The sequence below is a fragment of the Gymnodraco acuticeps genome, unplaced genomic scaffold, assembly GCF_902827175.1.
Source record: "Gymnodraco acuticeps unplaced genomic scaffold, fGymAcu1.1, whole genome shotgun sequence".
NCBI lineage: Eukaryota > Metazoa > Chordata > Actinopteri > Perciformes > Bathydraconidae > Gymnodraco > Gymnodraco acuticeps.
The window spans coordinates 3,765,159-3,788,438 of NW_022990238.1; the positions used below are offsets into that span (position 1 = coordinate 3,765,159).

At 39.1% G+C, this 23,280-nt stretch overlaps 4 protein-coding genes across 5 annotated transcripts; 2 read left to right on the plus strand and 2 right to left on the minus strand.

Annotated features, from left to right (window-relative positions):
* Positions 1-361: 361 nt before the first annotated feature.
* ush1ga (Usher syndrome 1Ga (autosomal recessive)) lies at positions 362-7,396 on the minus strand. The gene is made up of 3 exons (XM_034220140.1): positions 7,031-7,396; positions 2,566-3,019; positions 362-2,191 (listed from the first exon to the last, which is right to left on the minus strand). The coding sequence occupies exons 1-3, from the start codon at positions 7,192-7,194 to the stop codon at positions 1,391-1,393; spliced, it is 1,419 nt and encodes a 472-aa protein (XP_034076031.1). The 5' UTR covers positions 7,195-7,396; the 3' UTR covers positions 362-1,390.
* Positions 7,397-9,424: 2,028 nt separating this feature from the next.
* On the plus strand, positions 9,425-12,438 carry LOC117548313 (proton channel OTOP2-like). The gene is made up of 6 exons (XM_034219491.1): positions 9,425-9,860; positions 9,944-10,080; positions 10,175-10,233; positions 10,795-10,937; positions 11,034-11,881; positions 11,970-12,438. The coding sequence occupies exons 1-6, from the start codon at positions 9,425-9,427 to the stop codon at positions 12,138-12,140; spliced, it is 1,794 nt and encodes a 597-aa protein (XP_034075382.1). The 3' UTR covers positions 12,141-12,438.
* Positions 12,439-12,733: 295 nt separating this feature from the next.
* Positions 12,734-16,805, plus strand: LOC117548592 (Golgi apparatus membrane protein TVP23 homolog B-like). The gene is made up of 8 exons (XM_034219955.1): positions 12,734-12,737; positions 13,134-13,237; positions 13,442-13,509; positions 13,592-13,736; positions 15,192-15,281; positions 15,747-15,872; positions 15,965-16,093; positions 16,175-16,805. The coding sequence occupies exons 1-8, from the start codon at positions 12,734-12,736 to the stop codon at positions 16,199-16,201; spliced, it is 693 nt and encodes a 230-aa protein (XP_034075846.1). The 3' UTR covers positions 16,202-16,805.
* Positions 16,806-17,318: 513 nt separating this feature from the next.
* On the minus strand, positions 17,319-19,999 carry LOC117548302 (5-hydroxytryptamine receptor 3A-like). 2 transcript variants are annotated; one of them, XM_034219473.1, is made up of 9 exons: positions 19,912-19,999; positions 19,680-19,819; positions 19,389-19,433; positions 19,204-19,310; positions 18,954-19,123; positions 18,415-18,530; positions 18,078-18,288; positions 17,855-17,986; positions 17,319-17,701 (listed from the first exon to the last, which is right to left on the minus strand). In XM_034219473.1, the coding sequence occupies exons 1-9, from the start codon at positions 19,967-19,969 to the stop codon at positions 17,445-17,447; spliced, it is 1,236 nt and encodes a 411-aa protein (XP_034075364.1). In that variant the 5' UTR covers positions 19,970-19,999; the 3' UTR covers positions 17,319-17,444. The 2 variants fall into 2 exon arrangements, with proteins under 2 accessions (XP_034075364.1, XP_034075362.1); XM_034219471.1 differs by having other exon boundaries at positions 19,204-19,433.
* Between the last annotated feature and the right edge of the window lie 3,281 nt (positions 20,000-23,280).

A 23,280-nucleotide genomic window follows, 5' to 3' on the forward strand; every position in this document is an offset into this window, starting at 1 on the left:
GTTAATGACCTGGCTTATTTACTCATTTGACTTTCCCTGGTAAAGTTGGGTTTAAAGGTTTATTTCAACAATAATAGTTACACAAAAACCGGTAGTGTCTGGTTCCTACTGCCAAGAAGAAAACAAGTTGAAAAATCATCTCTAAAGTCTATGTATAGTTTAGCTTTTGGTTACTGAATGTGGCTAAAGGACTCAAGAGGGAGAGTCTGACAGTGTTTCCTTCTGATAACAGTGTTATGTCAGAGGCATGGAGCTTCCAGGCAACACCACTTATCTGCAGAACAACTTCCTGATTTCGGGTCATGGAGTACAGAGATATACACACACACACACACCAATAATTATCCCAAAAAGGCACGTCTTAAAATGTGAGCAGCTTAACATTTATGGATTTATTTGTTAGCAATTTTAAACAAGTAGTTAACAGTAACGAGTGCAATACATTATGTAAAACTACTCGGTATACAACAGTTGGAGAACTGTTAAATTGTCAACACTAACATTAGTTATTTACAAAAGTTAAACAATCTATATGCAAAATATAGAACAGAATGATGTTATATTAAGAATTATAAAATGATCTAAAGACACTGTGTTTTCACATTCTAAAGAAATCAGGAATCTCCATGAACAATTGGCCTGTATTAACAGTGAGCCACAATACGACAGTCTTTCTGTAAACACTCACAGAGAAGGAAACAGTGGCTGTGGGTGGACATTTTGCCCAGAATGTTGTGATTGAAAGAGTTAATAATAAACTAACAATGAATTTAATGTCAAAAGTATTTATGAAAAAGACACCTTTAAGCAAATGCACAGGCAATGCAGGCACATGAGGTGGTAAGATTTACCCCACAGGGGCAAACATTTTCAGGGGACATTGGCCCCACAATCAGTTCTCTGTTAACAGTCTCACATGGCATGCACAGGACTGCACTCTGAAAATGGTCTTTCAGTTTGTTAAACCATGCAGTGCAGGCAACTCCCACCATCCAACATACAACACCTATTTGCAGTGACTCTCCTGAGGCTAACAAGACACTAAATCCTACAGAACCCTATGAGGAATTTGTCTCACAATCACCTATTCTTGCTTGACACATTCATCTTCACAATGTCTTTTCTTCTTTGTTACCACTGAGGTACCAGGAGAGGTAAATCATTATGTCTTCCCTGTCCAAATCTTCACTCCACAATGCTCCCCTGAACGTTAAGCATGGATGAGCCCACATCATGAGGAGCCACATACAACAACTTTCATTATCTGCAGGACAGAATTAAGTGAAAAAAACAGTAGGTTACCGAAGACAATCCATGCTGGATTTCAAAGACACCATAAGAAATATCTGCATATTTCTTCACTACGCTCTCCAACAGAAATTCCCATCAGTCACAGTTGTGTGTCCTCTATGTAGTCTGGGTCTTCTATAGTCTCCATCCGTCTCTTACAGGCCTCTAAGACCTTTTTTCTTGGTCCTAAGGGGATGTGGATACTCTTGAGGTCATGGTCAGAGCACAGCAACAGAGCTTCAAGGTCAATCTTCTCCCTCTTAAAAATGGAAATAAAGTCACCCATGCTCTGGGTGGCAAGGAACACCTCCAAAGGGCTTGTGTCAACCTCGTCATCGTCATCCAACCCTAATTCGACGTCTTCCCAGGGCAACTCCTCCACGTTCCTCTCCTGAAGGCTGCGTGCACTGCCGATGCTGTCTTCATCTGCACTCGGGTAATGCTGCAGCCGACTGCGTAAACGCACATTATTGCCTGACTGATCCACACTGTCCTTATCTCGACCGCCAAGGTCAAACATCCCCCCACTCACATAGTTCCTTCTAAAGACCATCGTTCCCAGACCAGGCCTGTTGAACAGGGAATCATGTCCTGAGTCAGTGCTGATCTCAGAGTACTCCACATCGGGCCCGTGGAGGTCCGGCTCGCTCATGGCACGTGAAATGGCATCGTAATTGTCTCTGGGGAACATGTCACGAACGTTGGGACGCCCACGGTCCTTAGGGTTGACGTAAGTCCCCTGTTTGACAAACATGACATCATTGCCCAGCTGAAGTCCAGAGAGAGAGCGAACACTCTTCCTCCCCTCCTCATAGATTTTAAATGTTCCATCTCCTTGTTTCCTCTTCTCCAGCTTCCTCTGTATCTTGGTCTTCCCGCGGTTTGTGGCATGAAGAGTAGCCTAATATGACATAAATAAAAACAGTAATTAGTCACAATAACTAATTAAAAATTCAAATGTTCCAAACATTACTTATGACCAATTTCAATTATTACACAGGACATGTCAATGGTCCACAAAATAATATAAATCAATATTGTGGTTTATGACCAAATACTTTTAAGACTAGTAATTTAATAATCAGTTGTAACATCTGTTAACATAGCTCTTTAGCATTGCCACTGTGACCATGTTAGAATTTAGCTTAGTCTCTTCATGTCATGCACTAAAGAGGAGGGATTAAAAACTCTTGTCTAGTTGGCAACCTGAACAATGCAAACATACCAAACAAAACCAACTCTATCCTTTAAGAATACAAAATAAGAACTCCTGACCTGAGAATATGGCACGCTGACTGTGGCTGAATTTAATTTGTGCAACTTGTGGCTAAGAGAGCTGCTGCTGTAACTGGAAAAGCTCATAACGTCTGATGCGGAGGCCTCAGAAGTCTCCTTTTGAAACCGCCGCTCCATGCGTTTGTGGTGTTTCTTCTGCATCTTCACGCACTCCTTTATTCGCCGCTCAGCATCGCGAAATGCCCTGTCCCTCATCTTGCTGACCAGCTTCGTGTTGAGGCCTGTCTGCTTGGTGGCGATGTTATCCAGGTAGCGGACGCAATCCATGTGATTCTTTGTGGCTGCCATGTCCAATGGCGTGTGGTAGTCGTTATCCAGGCACCAAATGTTGGCACCAAAAGACACCAGGAAGAAAAGGCAGTTGAGGTGACCATTGGCGGCTGCCAGGTGGAGCGGCGTGTTCCCCCATATGTCACACTTGTCAGGGTTTCCTCTGTGGGTCATAAGAAAGATATTAGATACAGAATTTGAACTTTCTTTAAGTTTGAATAAAATATTTTCAGCTCTTGTTTAGACTGTCATGGATGCCGGTTGTCTCCTTGGCCTTTTGTTTAGATGACATACTCATGAGTAAGCATGTGATTTTTTGATTATGTTTTCAACACTGACCTGCCAACCATGGGTTGATAATAGAGCCTTATTTAATAATGTATCATCTAAACACCAAATTGCCCTTTCAGAAATCCAACCACAGATCTTTTGTAAAACAAATTCTTTTTAAAAGGCTTTGACCAATTTGCAAACAGTATGTCTTGATTAAAATGAAAAGAATTAGACTATTATTCATAACTGCAACTAAGCAACATTTACCCTTGTCTGACAGTCCGCGACCTTAGGGTTACCTCTATGTGCCTGTTGCTGTCTTGTCTGTAATATGACCACAGGCTGGCCAACAACACTGCTACACTACCTGTATCTAGTTTCAGGGGAGGCCATATAGGTTGCTCCTGACTCAAAAAGCACATTTGTGCATAGCTGGTGATGTCATGCTGAAATCCTTCAGAACAAAACATACAGTATTACAGCTGTTTCAATGATGCAGAGGCTGTCTGCAGAGTACAGTTAAAAAGCTAAATATTGAACTCAATATTTGCATTTTCACATTTTTAGTTTCCTTTTAGGATCTTACTGATATTAACATTCCAATAAAAACAGGATTTATTTGTGATATACTGTATAGAGCATGTTTTTGGTCGCAACAATTTGATATTTGGTGTCACACCCAATGCAGCCACATACAGACTGCTGAATATTTGATATGGTAGACGTGAAGCTACTGTCGAAAGGTGAATGTATTATTGATGGATTGTGTTGTAAGGTTTTCACAGGGAATATGTGTCAGATCGGCGAGACCCAACCTGGGCAGCAATAAGCAAAGTCCCACTCTGATTTCAGCCCCCTTGCTCTTTTCTTTCTGGACAGGATTTGGTTTCAAGAGGAAACAGCAGCTTCAGGATCAGGGGTTGTTGAAGTTCAACTTAAGGGAAATGGTTGTCAACCGAGTGCATGATAGACAATATTTGGCAAACACACCAGAAAGAGACAATAAAACAATGGTGCAACAAAGGAACTGTTAACCCTGCGCTGAATACATATAGGAACATAAAAAGCCATAAACTAATTTCAAGAGATAAACTAAATGTAGCCATGATCAATTTCTATTTTGAGATGAAATATTTATCACCCTCATATTATATACAGTATTCTTTTTGTAGGTGGAGAATGTATCTAAAAAGAAAGCTTAATCTGACATAATTTATGTCTGTCCCAGTAAAATGCTGAGTGCAGCAGTGATAGTTCTACCTACTTATCCCTCCCCCTGTTATTTATTGCATTATAGGTTGTTTGCTTCTTCACTTTCTATGACAGCTTGATGTTATTGCAGGCCACGCAGTGCAATATACTTGCCAAATATAGCACTGCATGGCAACTTTCCCATGAAATTGTCAAGCGGTATTAAACTTCTCTTCATTATATCCCCGGGTCTCACGAATTTGCTGCCTCGGTAAAACATTATGGCAGCTATTAATGTTTCATTTTAGTACCTCATGTCAATCAGGGGGTTTATATGTTTTGTGCTATCAATAGAGGAATAGTATGTCCTTGTCAGATGAATGCTTCTAGGGCCTTGTTTGTACTTATTCCGTGGGAAATAGTGAATTTAGTTAAGCATCAGGACTGGAAGCCTTTCACCCTTTGTTGCCTGTGTGTTTACAGAAAAAAGCAGAACTAAAACGGCCTGAAATTTGATATCTCGCCTTCATCGTCTCACTTTTACAGTAAGCCTCTCACAAACTTTACTCATTAAACTGCTTCATAATGGGCCCTTTTTTGTGGCTGACGTGCCAACCAGGTCAGCCAGAAAAAATGAGGAATGGGCTGTCCATGATTCCCCATCATCACATTAGCTCACTTTGTTGAAGTAAGGCCAGCATTTATACAATGAAGCAGCCTTCTAACATGTTAACTGATATACATTTGATTTAAAAGATATATGTTGCTGGTGATAATGTGCAATTGGTTGTTATGATTGTTGGGGAAATATTTTCCTAGGCCCACACCTTTGACCCAGTTTACCTGCAACCTTGGGCTGCTGTGCTCTCAGTATTTTTGTCTTCTTGTTCCTGCCTGTTGGCATCAGCTGATAGAGGTGTTATGGTTTAATCTTGTTATGCACAATGTTGATTCTTCTCTCAGAACCAGCTAAATACATGGGTCTGGGGTAGAGATCTCCATAATTGGTCTGGCAACCGCTGTGTCAACTCGTGGCACAGCACATGTCCTGTGAATTCTCCGGCCGAAGCTCCAAATAAACTGTCAGTGTTTGCCATCAAAGTTCCTGCTCTCCCCGTGTCTCTGAGTCCTGTCTCCATTACTTCAGAAGTTTCCATCAAATCATTTGTAGAGATTTTTCATTTATTCTTTATACATGTATACAACATCTCTCCTAGGGCAGCAAATTGGCTAGAACCGGCCCTGGTACTAGGCCTCAAGAGCCTTTCTTGTGCTGGCAGACACATAGAAACAAATTGGCGGGGCACACTTCGCACGTACACACACTTAGGGATGCATATCATTGACTTTTTTGCGATACCGATACCGATACCACTGAACGATACCGATACTCAACCGATACATATCGTAATACTTTGAAAATGTATCATCCCACAATTACTCCCATGAAGCACTTTACGATATAGTTAACATGTCAAATGAATATTAAATTCAATTGTGGGACTTCTTGGAACTTTTAGTACTGAACAAACAATGAAAAATACATAACAAATATGAAGAAAACCGATTATTGAATATCTTTTATAACACCCGTTATCAGGTGTGCCGCGTGAATAGCACATCTTGTCAATGCAAACAGACCGTTATAGCACCGTTATAATTAATGTTAAACCTGAGATTCGACTAGAGAACAAATACATAATAGAATAATGGTCATGAGATCTCAGCATTGCACAAACAAACAAATATCATCTTTAAAATCAACATTTACCTTCACTGGTGAGAGAAAACAAATCCCATCACAGTTCATTTGTGGGACTTGTACCTTTCTAGTATTGAACAAACAATGAAAAATACATAAAATATGAAGAAAAACGATTATGCAATCTAATTTATAACACCCGCCATCACGGGCCACGGACTCACTCAAAACATTATTTTTTATTTGTTTTAAAGTATCGAAACCGGATCTGATTTCGGTACGGTATACCGTAGCCACCAGTAACCGGTATTTCGGTAATACCGGATACCGGTATGCATCCCTACACACACTAAACAATTCCACGCGCTCCGCGCTCACATTATGCTGGGCCCACGTGCCTTAGCACCGCTGCTATGACTCCATCCTAGGGGAAACACTGTTTATGTTTAACTTACTATGTCAAGAAAGTAAAACATATCCCATCATCCCATGAAAACTGAATTTGCTTTTTTAGAGATAATGGCGTATCAACTTGATGTCTTAAATGTAATAGTTATCATGGTAAAACTGAATAAATGCAATGTTCCGAAGAGGCCTACATTGTTAGGAGTACTGATGCTCTAGTTGCTGAACATTGTATGGTTAAACTGCACTGAACAAAATATGCCTTTACATAGCCCTACTTCTAGCATAGAAATACATTTTGTTCTTATAATAATTTCCAATAAAGAAGATCATTTGTTATGAGTTGCCTTATGCACAATCTGACACTGCACACCTTTGTAATAAGAAAAGGAACCTGTAAAATACTTCACTTTTCTCAAAAATAGTTTTAATACCCAATACAAATGATTGAAGATTGGAAAAGTAGTGCTCACACGTCCTGATAAGTTATAGCTTATATTTCATTTGTTCATTTAATCGTTTATTTGAACCGGGACAGAGCACATTGATGAACACTTTAAATACAAATAATGATAATAATATCTTCCAATTCTTTGTACCCACCCCCTCCCGACGATCAGCCGCAAAGCCTCCATGTTGCCGTGATAAGCAGCCCATAACGTCGGCGTCATGCCATCCTCATCCGGGGCGTTCAGATCCTTCCTTGTTGCCTCCTTCAGCAGGTCCAGGTAGCCGTCCCGGGCCGCTCGGTGGTACCTGTCATTCATGGTGAAGAGTTAATCCACCATGCTCGACACCATTGCGTTTCATCAACCCCACCACCACCTTCATGGTCGTCGTCTTGCGGCGATGTAGTGGTAGGAGACCGGCCGAAGTGCCATGTTTGTTCCGCAGTTCTCCCACAGCCAGCCGCTCCTGATCAGTGGAGCAGGGAGTCAGTTGGTGGTATCCGGCATGGACGCGCCGGTGCACACACACTGTGTGGGTAATAGTGCTCCCGGTGGCCGAGGTCAAAACACACAATTACATCCCCCAGAAGGACCCTCTAAGTAAAATACACAGAAGTGGAAGAAGTACTCAAATGATGCCTAAGTAAAAGTAGAAATACCAGAGTGTAGGAAAACTGTAAAAGTCCTTCAATCAAAATGTTACTCAATTAAAGACAGTTGAAGAATTAGCATCAACATACCAAAAGTAAAAGTACTTATTCAGATCTGCCCATTTCAGAATAATATATTTATGATATGTTATTTATTTATTATAGTTATTGATGCATTAAAGTGTTATCAAAGCTGGTAAAGTTGCAGCTAATTGTAATGACTTTGTATACTGCAGGGTAGCATTTGATTTTACTCCAGGTGTAACTAAAGTCTTATTTAAGTGTCTAATTATGTAAAGTAACTAAAGGTACAAAATAAGTGGAGTAAAAGTACACTATATACCTCTGAATTATTGTGGAGTAGAAGTACAAAGTATACAACAATGGAAACAATCAAGTAATGCACAAGTACCTCAAATTACTGTACTTAAGTACAGTAATTGAGTAACCGACTTAGTTACTTCCCCCCTTTGCACATTTAAAAATACAAAATATTTCCTGGTCTCAATGTGACTGACACACAGGGAATAGTCAGAATCACTCTGGTGTCATTGTGAGTTTGTGTTCTTTTGAATGAACCATTATTCTCACTCAAACTTTCCATAGCTGGTAGGTTTGCCAGAGAAACATGAATGCAGACAAACATGCATTTCATGAGTGTCACAATGAAAAAGTACCTCTGCTATCAGCCCCATCCTAATGTAAATGAAGGGTCTAATATAATCAGGGACAGCAGACTGAAGAATCAGACGGCAGACGCTACCCACATTGAAATTTACATAATAAAAGACACTGATAGTGGATTTTCATGTATTACACCTCCAGCCTAAGAGACGAGCTACAGAGACACAATTATTAATTGAGCTATGCTTAGCATTGAAGAACTAGTATTGCCTTCAAGCAGGGAATCAATAAGATAAGAGTTAAATGAAGGTTTTGAAATTAAATTAAGAGAGTAACACATGCTATGCCTACATAAATATTTTAAGATCATGTTTAGATTGTGAGCTGCATGCAGTCTGCAAAAAGGGAATCAGGTAGAACCAAGTAACACAACTAATAAAAGACTCCAGACAAAAGTATTCATAAATGCAAAAAAAGATTATTAATAACTATTGACATATAAAGTTGAGTTTTTCCTTTTCCTATAACATTAAGATTGTGCATGCTTTGTGAAGGCTTTTCCGTGCAAAAATGTGTTTATCCAAAAATAAACTGGTTTCTTGTATTTTGGAAATCATGAGAAAAGGTTTTTCCAGGAAACATCTTTTGAACTTTGCATCAATATTTTGTGCACAACAGGTTGTGTTTGGTAATAATATGGTGTTCAAAACAGATTATTGACATTTATGACTAAGTGAACCACAGTGTTTTTTTAAAAAGGCATATAAAAGGCATGACAGCTCAGACTGCCTCACAGGATCCCACTGCACCAGGTAGACTTACAGGTACCCTGAAACCTCTTGTTGGATATTAGAAGGTCTATCCTTTGTTGGATTGTTATATGATCTAGATTTTGGTAATTGTCAAGAGCGACTTTTAAATATATTTTTAAATATGTTATTCCTACTTTTATTATTGATACAAAGAGGGTAGATTAAAATAAAAAATGAATGTAAACGTGTTTGTGAATTCTCACTCAATACCAGTCACATGCATTGTTGGCAAATGGAGCCTGGAGAGGGAGAAATTAAATCCCATTTGTTGATTTGAAACTACTCTTGTGTAGCACCAGGGTGACAATTATGCTGATTTTGTGCCAGTGAAAAGGTTTCGCTTGGGCGGGATCTGTCTTTACAGGGATCCGATGAGTGGGTGTAGCTGTTAAACCTGTAATGTCTTGTATAAAACAAGATGCAGAAAAAAACACTGATTTGTGAGCAGACCTTAAAGAAAGAATGTGTTTGAACACTGGCTATCCATGCGACTGTTTGACCGATGGCAATCTCTGTGAACCATGCAGGATGACCGTCAAAGACAGGGAGAGGGAGGAGGCCCACCTTTCCAACGACATCAATGTACCGGGTCGATCCGGGAGCACATGTGAACCAGAGCTGAACATCCCTTCAAATGGGGTCCTTAAGGAGCGTGGTCGACACCTCGGAATGATGCTATCTGTGATCATTTGTTTAAACATTTTGATCCTGGGATGTGCCTTGGTCAGCGGCAGTGCTTACAAAGAGGTTAATATCAGCAGCTCTGACATGCAGATTTTCCTCATCGTCCTCCTCCTCCTCACCTCCATCTGGATGGTTTATTATGTCACCTTCACGGCCAGGACAGAAAATGCTATTGCATACAAAGATTGCCATGCAGGACCTATTTGGCTCAGGGGTAAGTAATTTATTAGAATTACGTTTTTGTTGTATAATAATCATTTTGAAACAGTTGTATGATTCTGTTTATTGCCCCTTTAGGAGGACTTGTGCTGTTTGGACTGCTTACTATCATCATGGACATTTTCAAGATAGCCAGCTATGTGGGCTACCTCCACTGTGATTCAGCGGTTAAGGTTGCATTTCCTGTGGTGCAACTTGTCTTCGTTCTTGTGCAGGTAAAATGACCCATTACAAGAAATGAAGCTCAATTAATGTACTCATTCTTCATTATTGCAAAAATATTGATGAAATTGTGCAATCTCTTTGCAGACATACTTTTTGTGGATCCACGCCATGGACTGTGTGGAGCTCCAAAGAAACATAACACGGTACGTGATTATTGAATTTCATTCACTGTCTTTGTTAACAGGCTATTCCTGAGGGTATCTATGTGATACCTAAAAATGAACCCTGCTAAACAGATATTTTGTTCTATGAGACAATTGATAGTAACCTTGACAATTGAGAGTTGTTGTGTTGCGTAGTTGCTGCCACAGTAGTGATCAATTGCCATCAATAAATCATTTGGTTTATAAATGTCAGAGGACGTTTAATGATGCTTAACACAATTTCCCAGAGCCCAAGTTGACGTCTTTTACAGTCAAAAACGCAATGTTGTTCAGTTAACAATAATAGAGAACTAAGAAAACCAGCAAATATATATATTATATTTAATATAATATTAAACTGGAAACAGTATATTTTTGTATTCTTTCCGTCCATTGACCTAAAGACTTGTAGTTGAAGCTCCTATACATGGTTTGAAAATCATGAATTAAAGTAAGACTTCTTTTACTTGGTGGAAACTGAATTTTAATGTTGCACCAAAGTCACTAAAAGTTATTTTGTAACTGTTTTTGATCATTATTCTCTCTTGTCTTATTATTTAGCTGTGGGCTGATGCTAACCCTCTCCACAAATCTGGTTGTGTGGATGACTGCGGTCACTGAGGAGTCCCTTCACCAAACAACAGTTCCAGAATATCCAAGCAACACCACTAAACTCTCTGGACGAAGCCTATACATCAACAGAGGTAATTATAGAATTATAAGAAGAAGAAATCAAAACAGATAAAGCAATGACTAAAGTACCATGACATAACATTTCTGTGCCCTGTTATGTCCTACAGCGGGTTATGGTGACGATACCTGCAAGTGCAGCCACACTTCATGCAGCCTCTTCAAGGAGGCCTACTACTACTTGTATCCCTTCAACATCGAGTTCAGTCTATTTGCCTCGGCCATGACCTACATCATGTGGAAAAATGTGGGAAGAGTAACAGAAGAACATGGACACCGTAAAATCAAATTCTGCCCGACTGAGGTTTTTCTTGGTCCTGTGGCAGGAGTTCTCTTAGTGGTGGCGGGTCTGGCAACATTTATCGTGTACGAGATGGAAATACTTAAGTACAATAGGGATGAAGACAAGAAAGACAAAGTACTAATGATCCACTTTGTCATGAATATAGTGATAGTGACGCTAATGTCTGTTTCAACTGTGATCGGCTGTGCCATCTACCAGGTAGACCACAGGGAGCATGTATCAGACAAAAACCCCACCCGCAGCCTGGATGTGGGGCTGCTGGTGGGAGCCTCACTGGGGCAGTTCATCATCAGCTATTTCAGCATCGTTGCAATGGCTGTCACTGGAGCCAAAGGTTACCTAAACGGGCTCAACTTAGCATGGGCTATCCTGATGGTGATCCAACTCGGCCTGCAGAACTATTTCATCATTGAAGGTCTACATCGGGAGCCCTTCCATGAGGTGCAACCAATCAGTGTGTTGGCAAATCCATATGTGCTGCAGCCATGCAAAGATATGAGCATCCTTGAAGAATCAGACATGGACACAAAGCCCGGCCCGGTACTCACAGCAGACTGCCTGCACAACCACACAGTCGAGCACAGGCCTAAACTGTTATGGAAGAGACGGGTATTGAAGGAGGTTTGTGCGTTTCTGCTGCTGGGCAACGTCATCGTGAGTAGATTTTTTCCTCTCATTCTCAAAGTTACTGTATTAAAATTCAACAAGTGCTGAACTGGTTCTCATCTTTCTTTTTTTACAGCTGTGGATAATGCCAGCATTCGGTGCTCGTCCCCAGTTTGACCACGCCACTGAAACTGAGTTCTACCAATTCAACATGTGGGCTGCAGTTGTAAATGTTGGACTTCCATTTGGCATCTTCTACCGCATGCATTCAGTTGCCAGTCTGTTTGAGGTGTTTCTGACATCATAACACTGCGGATCACATGATGTGTATAGACAAATGTTTTGACAATAGAAAGCTGTTTTGTATAAAGTCTAGTTTGTTTGATGAATCTTTGTTATGTCTTTATAAATGTGTGAAGTAGTTCTTCACTGACAAATATCATCACTTTGTATACAAGTATATGTGTCAAAGTAAATGTATTCAAAACTTTATTTTCAGAAGTCAATAATAATGGATTGAAAAGCTGATCTTGTATGACATTATTTTTGTTTTAACCTATGTACACACAAAATAAAGGCAATATGCAATTGGTTGAGTAAGAGAATGATTGTGTCAACAATTGTTATGATTATAATTGTAAGGATTATTGTTGTAATTATTTTAACACAGGTGTAGTTAGCCGGCCCAATACAAAAGCTAAAGTACAAACAGCCTATTTTGAAAGAGCTTTGTAGTCGAAAACCAGTTTTTCTTTAGATCAGACTTTAGCCAATTAGGTGATCGAAGATATCGGAAAGAAAAGGAATCAACATTTTAGTACATTTTTAAGAAAATTACGAAACATTTTTATAGTTTCAGCCTAAATTGTGTTTTTTAATCTTTGACTGTAGGAAATTCTCATGGGTATTTTTCACTAAACGATTGACTGTATAGATTAAATCAATTTGACTATACAAGGATAATTAAACTAATTGCAAGTTGCAACCTTGAAATTATTCATTTTTGCACTAAATTAACAGTATACTGTTATAGCTAATATATGTGTTACCTTATTTGTGGCTACTACTGTGGCATTTAAAGTACTAGGCTATTTTTAAAGATATTGCAAACGTGTTAGTTCATGTAGTTTAAAATGTTTTGAAATAAGTGCCAGTAGCTGTGATACAAGAAATACTATGCACAGAGTCACTTGATTGAACGCACCCAACAAATGCTCTCTAAAGAAGAGCTTGAAAAAGCATACAAAAAAAAAAAGCCTTACCCTTTTGAGCGGATATGTTAGGTTTACCTTTGAGTCAGGCATATTAAAAGCCAGACCTCCCTCCTTTGGGTCCTTAGCACACGGACTTGTTTACTACACGTCACCAGGAAATACATCCCGGAGAATCAACATGCTAAGACAGGTGATCCATCCTAATGTAGTTTTTCGGGATAACTTAATAACTATATTTATGTTTGAGTATGATATACCATTAGTTGACATGTTATACCTTAACATGCATGTATTTTTGGATTGAAACTACAATTGAAACGAAATGAAAACGTTAGACATGTATTTTACAAATTAGCATTAGCGTTAACCTACTAATGTTTTCTCATGTTTTCAGGACTCCCAAGACGCTCCGCTTTTTGGTGAAGATGACGGTAACACGTTGGTTAGAAAGTCCAACATAAGGTGCTTCTTTTTGTGGTTATAGCTTAAAATTAACTATCCTGTTTTGATCATTGTTTTTTAAATAATCAAATCTGTGTTTCAGACATCCGGTGGTCTCTTTCTTTCATCTCTTCTTCCGAACAAGTGCCATCTTGGTTTACTTGCTGTGTGACATGTTCAGCAGTCGGTTCATTGCCTGTATGGTCACCATCATCCTCCTGCTGTCATGTGACTTCTGGACCGTCAAGGTGAGCAGGTCAGGTGACATAGGATCATTTATATTCTATGGACTTGCATGAAAACTATGGTTGCGGTCGGATAATCCAAAAATCTGCTCCTAACGTCTAACCCTATCGTCTATTCCTTGACCTCTGAGTGAAACGTCACGGGGTTAAGGGATAGTGGATAGGAGAATTCAAAAGGATTTAGGAGAAGAGATTGCTGTACTTTAGAGAATCCGACTGCACTTTCACTATCCGACGTGTTTATGATGCGCCAGCGGACGTCATTGTGTGCGTCTGCTGCTGTGGGGAAACTACAGTTTTCTATACAGCGGACTACAACATGGATGTTCAATAAGAACGAGGGACTACTGTAAACTCATCTAGAGACTCTGCACCGTGCTCTGATGCTGTTGCTTTATGCTTTATGAACGTGGACAACAGAGAAACATATTCTTCATGACCAAAGTTGGAATTGAAATAAAAAAGGAAAGTGAAACTTATGCTCGTCACCCTCTCCCTCCGTCCACATTAATACAAATGATCCCAATACGTATGATTGTATGAAAATATCTTAAATACAAATGTATTTATTATAAACGTTAGTCCTTAACATCTATCACTGTGTATATCACCATTCAAACATCTTTTAAAAGTTGAACAAACTCCACACAGCTCAGTAAAGACTGTGAGATGTTGACTTTATTTGATCATTTCAGTAAAAACTAACGTTCATATTTCTCTTTTTGATTATAATACTGATGAACGTTCAGAACAAAGCACTTTGGCAACTTAAATGCTTAATAAGCACCGTAACTTTCATGATATTATTTCTCCGTCATAATCGGTTGTTTCCGCGAACGGCCGAATGTTGTGTGACGGCAAATGCTGCGACTGCAAGGCATTGTGGGGCAGCATTTTCTCCTCTCCTTTCGGTGAGGGAGGTCCAGTGGTTCCTAAGCTAAAGGAGGTTATAAAGGAAGTTTGAAACCTCCTTTCCTATCATCTAGACTAGAGAATTGGAACGGCACTTCCGGGTCATTTCACTCCGTTAGGAAGGTTCCTAAGCTAAATGGACTATTCGACTTCAGCCCTAGTCATGTTTTTGTTTTCAACACAACACCTTGTTGGCGGCACATTTAGTGCTGCAGGCATTGTTTTCAGTTCCAAATATTTCGCAAGAATATTTCCTCGAATCATCAAAGAATCATTTAATAAGAAGTTCCTGTTCTTCAATTCATCATCACATGAAAAAAAAGTATTACATCCCTACAATAAATCAGCTGTGAGGAGCATGTTCGGCTTTTTTCTTAAAAATTATATAAAAACAATTCATTTGATTTTTCAAATTGTTGCATGTACATTTTTTTCAACACACAACAGAAGTTACATACTTATTATTTGTTGTTTAGTTTTGTCCCATGTTAAAATCAAATCAAAGTACCAGGCTTTCATTAACAGATGGATCCCCTTTGTTCACAGAATGTATCTGGCAGATTGTTGGTGGGCCTGCGGTGGTGGAATCAAGTGGATGAAGATGGAAAGAGCCACTGGGTATTTGAGTCACGGAAGGTAAGCAGATACATTTCTAGAATGCCTTGCAGGAATATGCACTGGGCTTTTTTTCAACTCAAGAAGAATGACCTTTTCCAAAGAAAGGTTTTTCTTCTGAAAGACACACACATTTATAAAAAACGAATCCCTTGTGAGCCAAACGGCCTCATCATGTTTCTTTTTTATTAGAACCAAAGTCCCTAGAAAGTAATACATATCTGAGTATGAGGATCTTCACACATGATGACTGCATTCTTGTATGTGCACCTACAGTTTCACAGGCAAGCTAAATAAACCTTACAGCATGTTCTAAGTATCAGTGTAACATTTGCACTCCTTATGTAGCTGCATGACCTTATTGAACAATCAAACAGTGTAACATAGAAGTGAAGACAATGGGGACATCGGACACGATTTTCGTAAGACTGACGGTTTTGTATCTTGGAATTCATGACACAAAGTCTTGTTTATCTTTCTCGATAGACACAAAGTCTGAACACAACAAGCGGTGCTGAGTCACGGATCTTCTGGCTCGGACTCATCGTGTGCCCTCTCTTTTGGATCGTTTTCGTTTTCAGCACCATTTTCTCTCTCAAGATTAAATGGCTGGTCAGTTCAGTGTTGTTTTTAAAGTTAATGTGGATTTAAATGGCATCTTATTTATTGTGGCGGTATATCTCATTCCTCTTTGTGCCCCACAGGCTGTAGTAATCATGGGCTTGGTTTTACAAGGGGCCAACCTGTACGGCTATGTCAGATGCAAGGTGGGCGGGAAGTCCAACCTGAGAAACATGGCAAAGAACTATTTCACCGTTGAGATTTTTAAACAGGTATGTGAAGAGTAATCATACTTCCCTTCATACAGTTTTGCCTTAATGACATGATAACTTTTAACATTTTTTTCACTAAAGGCAATGAAGAAAACAGAGGGACCTTGAAGTTGAACAGAATGAGTGACAACCCGTCTGCAAAATGATGAACGCATGATGCATAAATACTTGATTCTTGTTGGTCTTTTTTGAGGTTAAATAATTTCTTTCAAGTTTTTGATAAAGCATATTTTGTATATGTTGTTTCCTCCAAGTGCATTGACCGATTCAGGAATAATTGCCAAACGTTTTCTAAAGAAATCCAATGGTTGCTTTTGAGACTACATTCATACAGTAGTTTATGCAGAGATCAGAAATGTTATAACCTTTATTGAGGTAATGTAATTGTGAAATTGAAGCACTAGCATCACTGGCACAATCCTGAATAAGCTTTATTTTATTTTTAAAGAAGTTAAGAAGATTGTGTTTAAATCATTATTCCTGAGAGGATTTGGAACAAAGCAATACTTTAGGTATTTGTTTTCTAAAACTGGATTTTGGAGCTAAAAGTTATTTATGTGTTGTTTCAAGAAGCTTTATTTTGTTAAGGCTGCTATATTGTGGTGGATGATGGGGAGAAGTTTATAAAGTGTTGGTCTGATTTTGTACAAACTTTTCTGGGAAACTGTTGTACTTTACAATACATAAATAAATACATATTATACTAAAAATATCTCTGGATGGAAATGTAATGAACTAGTGGCTCACTATTCCTCTCATCAGGCATTCAACAATTCTGTATGTGTAATTCTTAATAACATGAATAGAGGTTAAAATATCAATAGGTCCAAGTAGGAAAACCTCAGCAGATACAAAGTGCAGTGTCCCCTGCCCACCTGCAGTGACTGCTTTAACCAGTAGGTGGCAACAAAGGACCATTTCCTTTATCTTTCATTTGCATTTAACATATTTGTATAGAAAGGCATTATACTACAACCACTTCATTCCAATACAAAATAATGCCACACATGTCTAAATATCATCATTGAGAAATCCTAGAGTAAAATATCCTGTTTATGAGGGCTGAAGGAACATGGTCTTGTGATGTGTGCTGATGTTAGTTTTATATATAATTCCATACACTGTGACTCAAAATGATTGAGGAGTGAAGCATTACATTCCTTTATTTGTATGATTTTCAGAAATATGTTCACATACATCTTTATAATTGAGTATACATCTGCAGTATTTGACTTTGTGAGCTAAACAAGTTTTATAAATGTAAGCTGAGATTGGCATCAATCGTTGCCTTTATATCCTGAACTTTGTGCGCTCAGTTAAGCTGTTTGTTATAGTATCAGCATGCATTTTATTAATACCAGAATTCAAAATGGTTAACCACACATCTATACTGTACCATAACAATTATCATGGCAATAAAGTATATAGTTCCGCCTATTGAATAGAACCAGAAAAATATCTTGTCCAAATTGTTGGCAAACTTCAAATCTCTGTCCTTTTTCAGTGTGTCTGCGTCAATAGCCTCCAGGAAGTTGACCACCCTTTTCAGCATTCCACCATCCTCCTCTGGGCTGCTAATCTGAACCACACTAACTTCAGCTTTGACTTCTGTAGGGAGTGAAGGCACAATGAGAGCAGGGTATAGGGTTTCATCAAAAATAAGGACTTTGTAAGCGTCAAAATCCCCTACTCAATAACAAAACAGAGAAGTCCTTTAAAGGCCAGGTCATTCTCACCCTCATCCTCTTTTTGTCCCTTTACCTGTGTTGTCGGGGACTGTCCCTTTGGAGCCGCAGCAGAATATGAGACTACCGTCTTTGGCCAAGCGTGTCAGCACTAGGGATACCAGCATGCTAAACACCAGGAGCACCAGACAAATGCAGAAGTGGGTTCCTGCAGCAAAGACGATGTTGTTAGTGACTCAAATGATGCTGCTGCTGTGTATCTATTTGGTTTGTGTCTGTCTGCATGTGAGCTGACTGACGGATGATGGGGCTGCAAGAGCTGTCTCCAGGAAGTATATCGTTGAGGATGTTGAGGAACACGGTGAAGCTGAGCACCAGCGTGACCTTGAAACAGTTGCGTTCACCACCTCCCAGCGGCAGAGCGAAGCTGACCATATCAGCCAAGAGGATCAGAATACTGGGCATCAGTAATGTTACAAAGGGGTTGGTAGGTTTGATTCTTAAATTCACCTGAGGAAAATGGCAGACAAAATGCCACATTACAATAGAGAAAGGCTATTACCACTTTTGCACCAATAAGGTGAATTCTTATCTATGATAAGTCTAAATGACCATGCTACACGTTCATGAACTTACCAGGATGTATTGACGGCTATCACTTTTATTCTGAAGTTCCACAGATTCAGTTTGCCAATCTCCCTGGCTACCATCAGGACTATGAACTTTCGTTATTACCAGTTTAGAACCACAACCTGAAAGAAAGAAAAGGGTACTCTATTGATTTCAACCCTATACCACTGACAGATTCATGATAGGCCTATGCAGTTTAAAAAAAAAGATCAAAATCAGTGCAGCAGAACCAGATATAGTCATTTTTATTCCATCTCTAATTCTGGCAAAACCTGGCGCCTACATTACCCGTATTTAAAAAAAATCTGAGTAAACTAATGTGGCCTAATTTTACGATGTATAAAAGAAAATTATGAAGATGCCTTAATAACTGGAAATTCATCAAGATAAGACCCAAAAAAACAACAGCGCAGTCACTTGAGACAAAAATGTTATCAAAATCTTCTTCAGAATAATCACAGATATGTTGATTGATGAGTAAAATAGGTGGTTACCATCGAGTTAGTGATACAAAAAAAAGCATAATATTTGTTTTCATAACATACCGGTATCGGACCACGATTGTACGGCGACTGGACAAGAATCAAAAGCGAATGGATAGTTGAAGAGGTTGACTTCACAGTTCACCTCTGCGTTTATGACCACAGAGTGCCTCAGTGTGCCATCACTCAGTACCAGCAGATCCTTGGAGTTGTGATTCATAGTTGATACTATTCTGCACAGGTTAAAGACAATAGATGTGAATATCAAGAGGTCCATTAATTACATGTGTTGGAATTGTGTCATGAACCTTACCCATTTGTTACAAGGATCTCTGGGGTCCAGACTTTTTCAATTGGCAGGACCACGTCTTTATAATCGTAATCTGCAGTGTTCCATTTCAACTCAGGATCCAACCATTCCTGTCGTTTCAAATCAAATTGAATGTGGTTAAAACATTTATTTATTTTGTATCCATCTGTAAATATCTGCAAACGTACAATGCGGGCTTGCAGACGACTGATGAGGCGCAGATTCTTTGTGTCCTGTTAAAAAAAAGTCAAAATCATTGGATGCTGATGGAAATTAGACCTGTGTGCTTGTGTCTCAAATTATTGCTGAGATTAATAACAGTTTGTAATGTATGTACTTTTTACCTGATCAAATTACATTTTCAACAAATATTCAGCAGGTACAGCAACATCACACGATACATTTGTATTTCTCTTTATGTTAACAGGTCTAAAAAGAGAAACAAGGTTCTCAGATAGCGGCACAAAACAGATACTCACAACTGCCAGAGTCTGGTACTCAATGAATGGCACTTTGATCACATGGGTGCAGTTCTCAGTCTGTGGCTGTGATAGAAGGCCTTTTTCGATCAACATTTCAGCCAGACATCGGCGACTTGTGCAGACTGCATCTCCACATCCTAAAGTAGAAAGAAAAACGAAGCATTAAATATACATAAATACTGCCTTTAGTGTACTACCAATATAAACCCTTCATTTAAGTTACACTTACCTACGTATAGTAAACTCAGTAAGAAGAGAGCTTTCCAGTTTCTCACAAATCTTAACATTTCTGAAAATAAGACTTCACATATGACTGATAACTGCAGACTGACTGATGGCTGTTTGCCACCCTGACATGACACTTAAATAGGCTGGACTGTGACGTTTTACAACATATTGGCACCACCGTGTAAGCAGGACAATATGGTCGTCTCATGTTCAGCGCATCCCGCAGTGATCCTGTGTAAATAGACAGAACACAAGTGCAATTACACTGTTTACCTGCCAGCAGACACAAGTCAAGCTCCAGCTGCTTTTTGTCATTACATCGTGCCATCCTGTATTTCAATGGGACTGTATGTTTAACGTGGGAGTCCACCACAAAGACAGGTTTCAGTGTATTCCAGGATGATCATTACACAGAATGGCTTTTGTTTTGACAGCTGCTGATGAATCCCTTACTTTTGACAATACGACACACATAATCACTAGGATGAGGTTAATTAGAATCTTTATTACAAAAAACTGCACTGCCACAACATTTATTTATGTCTTACATGATGAGGTTGTCATCTGCAATAATATACGATTTAACATATTTATGAAACAGTGTTATTCTTAAAATGAAAAAGTTACAATTTCATAGTCGTTGAAGGATAATATTTTGTTATTAATCTAATTTTATTACAACATTAAATAATTATGATGATTTAAAGTGCTAAAATAAGGGTCAGTACACAGTGTCTCTTAAAACTATTAAATATCAAATGTATCTCAGATTTGTAGGCATGCTCTTTTAATTAAAAAAGACCAAAAAGGTTTATCACATGACTGTATTACTGTCTTATCTCTTATGTGTTTCTGCTTTATTTCTGTGTATAAATAGTATTTCTCAAAATCGTATTTCTCAAAATCGTATTACCAAACGTGACTTTTGTACATTTTAATGGCCATGTGTATAAAAACAGAGTAGGGCATACATATATTAAACCTTTCATACAAGTTTTATGAATGTGATTTTATTTAAATGATTGGACCACTTGACCAACAGGTTTATCTTGAATATTTTACATTTGTGTCATATCAGATTGATCTGATCAATATCAGTCAACGCTGAGGTTATCAATGCCTGCTCTCGAATACGTGCCTCCCAGGGTCATCCTGCGTGTTGGACTTGCATTGTTCTTATTATCTCTTATTCAGGTTTTACTGAGAAAATACAGCAGCCTCTCGTCTCTCTTTGTCTGGCACCCAGGTTCAAAACACATTCTTTGAATTCTTGACTCCTATCTTTAAATCAGTGTTCTTTCACCACACAAAGCCCTCTGCCATAAAATCACTCTATCCCCGCCAACACGTTGTTGCTTTTTAATCATGGTACTTTATTCATTGAAATTATGGCTGTTTTTATTTAAATCTTTTGACATGTCGTAGCGTGTATTGTTTATAATACGACTAATTTAGTGATTTATCTTATATCCATCAAGTTCATATATACCTCATGAGTCAATTTTGACTCATGAGGTATATATATCAAGTAAAACACATATGTTGTGTCTTTAAATTGTGTCAGTTTATTTGGTACACCTGTGCAATTGTGAGTTAACACTACCTGTCAAATAGGCCAATCCGGGGTCAGCAACCTAATGCATTTAGACATGTGGACATGGTGATCTGCTGAAGTTTAAACCAATCATCAGAATGGAGGACAAACTTGTTTAGGTTTCCTGAATGTAGCATAGTTGGTAGTGCCAGACAGGCTGATTTGAAGTTTTTAACAGTTTTATTTGTCTAGAATTAGCAGAGAATGGCCTTATAAAAGAAAATATATAGTGAGATCACATTGGCTGGTAAGAGATTTGCTTTAAAGGGCCCTCTTGCCCAAATAAAGTGCCCCGATACAACCAATGAAGAGGTTACAAATTCCTAATAGAATGTCTGCACGCACACACACACACACACACACACACACACACACACACACACACACACACACACACACACACACACACACACACACACACACACACACACACACACACACACACACACACACACACACACACACACACACACACACACACACACACACACACACACACACACACACACACACACACACACACACACACACACACACACACTTCAGGGGACATTACATTGACTTACATGCATTTCCTGGAGACTTATCCTAACCTTAACCATAACCAACACATGCCTAACCCTAACCCTTACCCTTACCCTAACCCTAATCCTAAACCTAACCAAGTCTTCACCCTAAAATTAATGATTCCCCTCATGGGGACCTCCAATTTGTCCCCATAACGTGACTATGTAAACAGATTTAGGTCCCCACAAGTATAGTAATGCTAGACCACACACACACACACACACACACACACACACACACACACACACACACACACACACACACACACACACACACACACACACACACACACACACACACACACACACACACACACACACACACACACACACCCAGTCTCACGGCATTTCGTGTTCACCAACACGATTTTTAATCTATTGATTCGTGTTCACCAACACGATTTGCCCCTTTTAGCACGATTTTAAAAGCAATGTATTTCTACTGCCTGTGTCAGTACCAGATATGTTCGGGCTACCAGATATGTTCGGGTGTATTTCCGTCGCATCCGTCATCCGTCATATTCGTCATATTTTACGGCAACTCAAGAGGGCCATCACGGTCAAATTCCGAACATTTAAACATAGCCGACACTTCATTCTTTACTTTGTCCGTTATTATATGTAGAAGATTATACTTTTTCTCCGTCATGTTGTTTCCTTAGCAACAACTTCAAACAGGCATAGCCTACACTTCATTCTTTACTTTGTCCGTTATTATATGTAGAAGATATTAATTTGTTCTCCGTCATGTTGTTTCCATAGCAACAACTTCAAACAATAACAACTAACCGCTAGCCGCAAAGCTAGCATCACAGCCACTGCTCCGTTTTCGGAGACTTTGTACACGTTTTTCACAAACATTTTCACACGCTAGGAGTACTTCCACTAGCTTCGTCTTGATCTGTAGATGTGATTTGATGTGTCGTGTGTCCCCCAACTCCTCTCCAAAGTTCAGATATTTAATAAAATACTCAGGGGAGTTTCCTGAATTTTCATGCCCAAAGCCAAGCACTAGGCCCTGGGTAAATTAAGAGGCTGATCTCGGGCACTTTTGTCCACTTTCCCTGGTGGTCGAAACTCAAGCCAGACATCCCTGGAATCGTCTCAGAGAGTAGATGATCAGTGGCGCCTTGTTTTTACTGAATGATGTGTTTTTTTTATGGGGAATTCAAATATGAGCTTATTTTTAGGATTTTCTGAGACTTTGCAC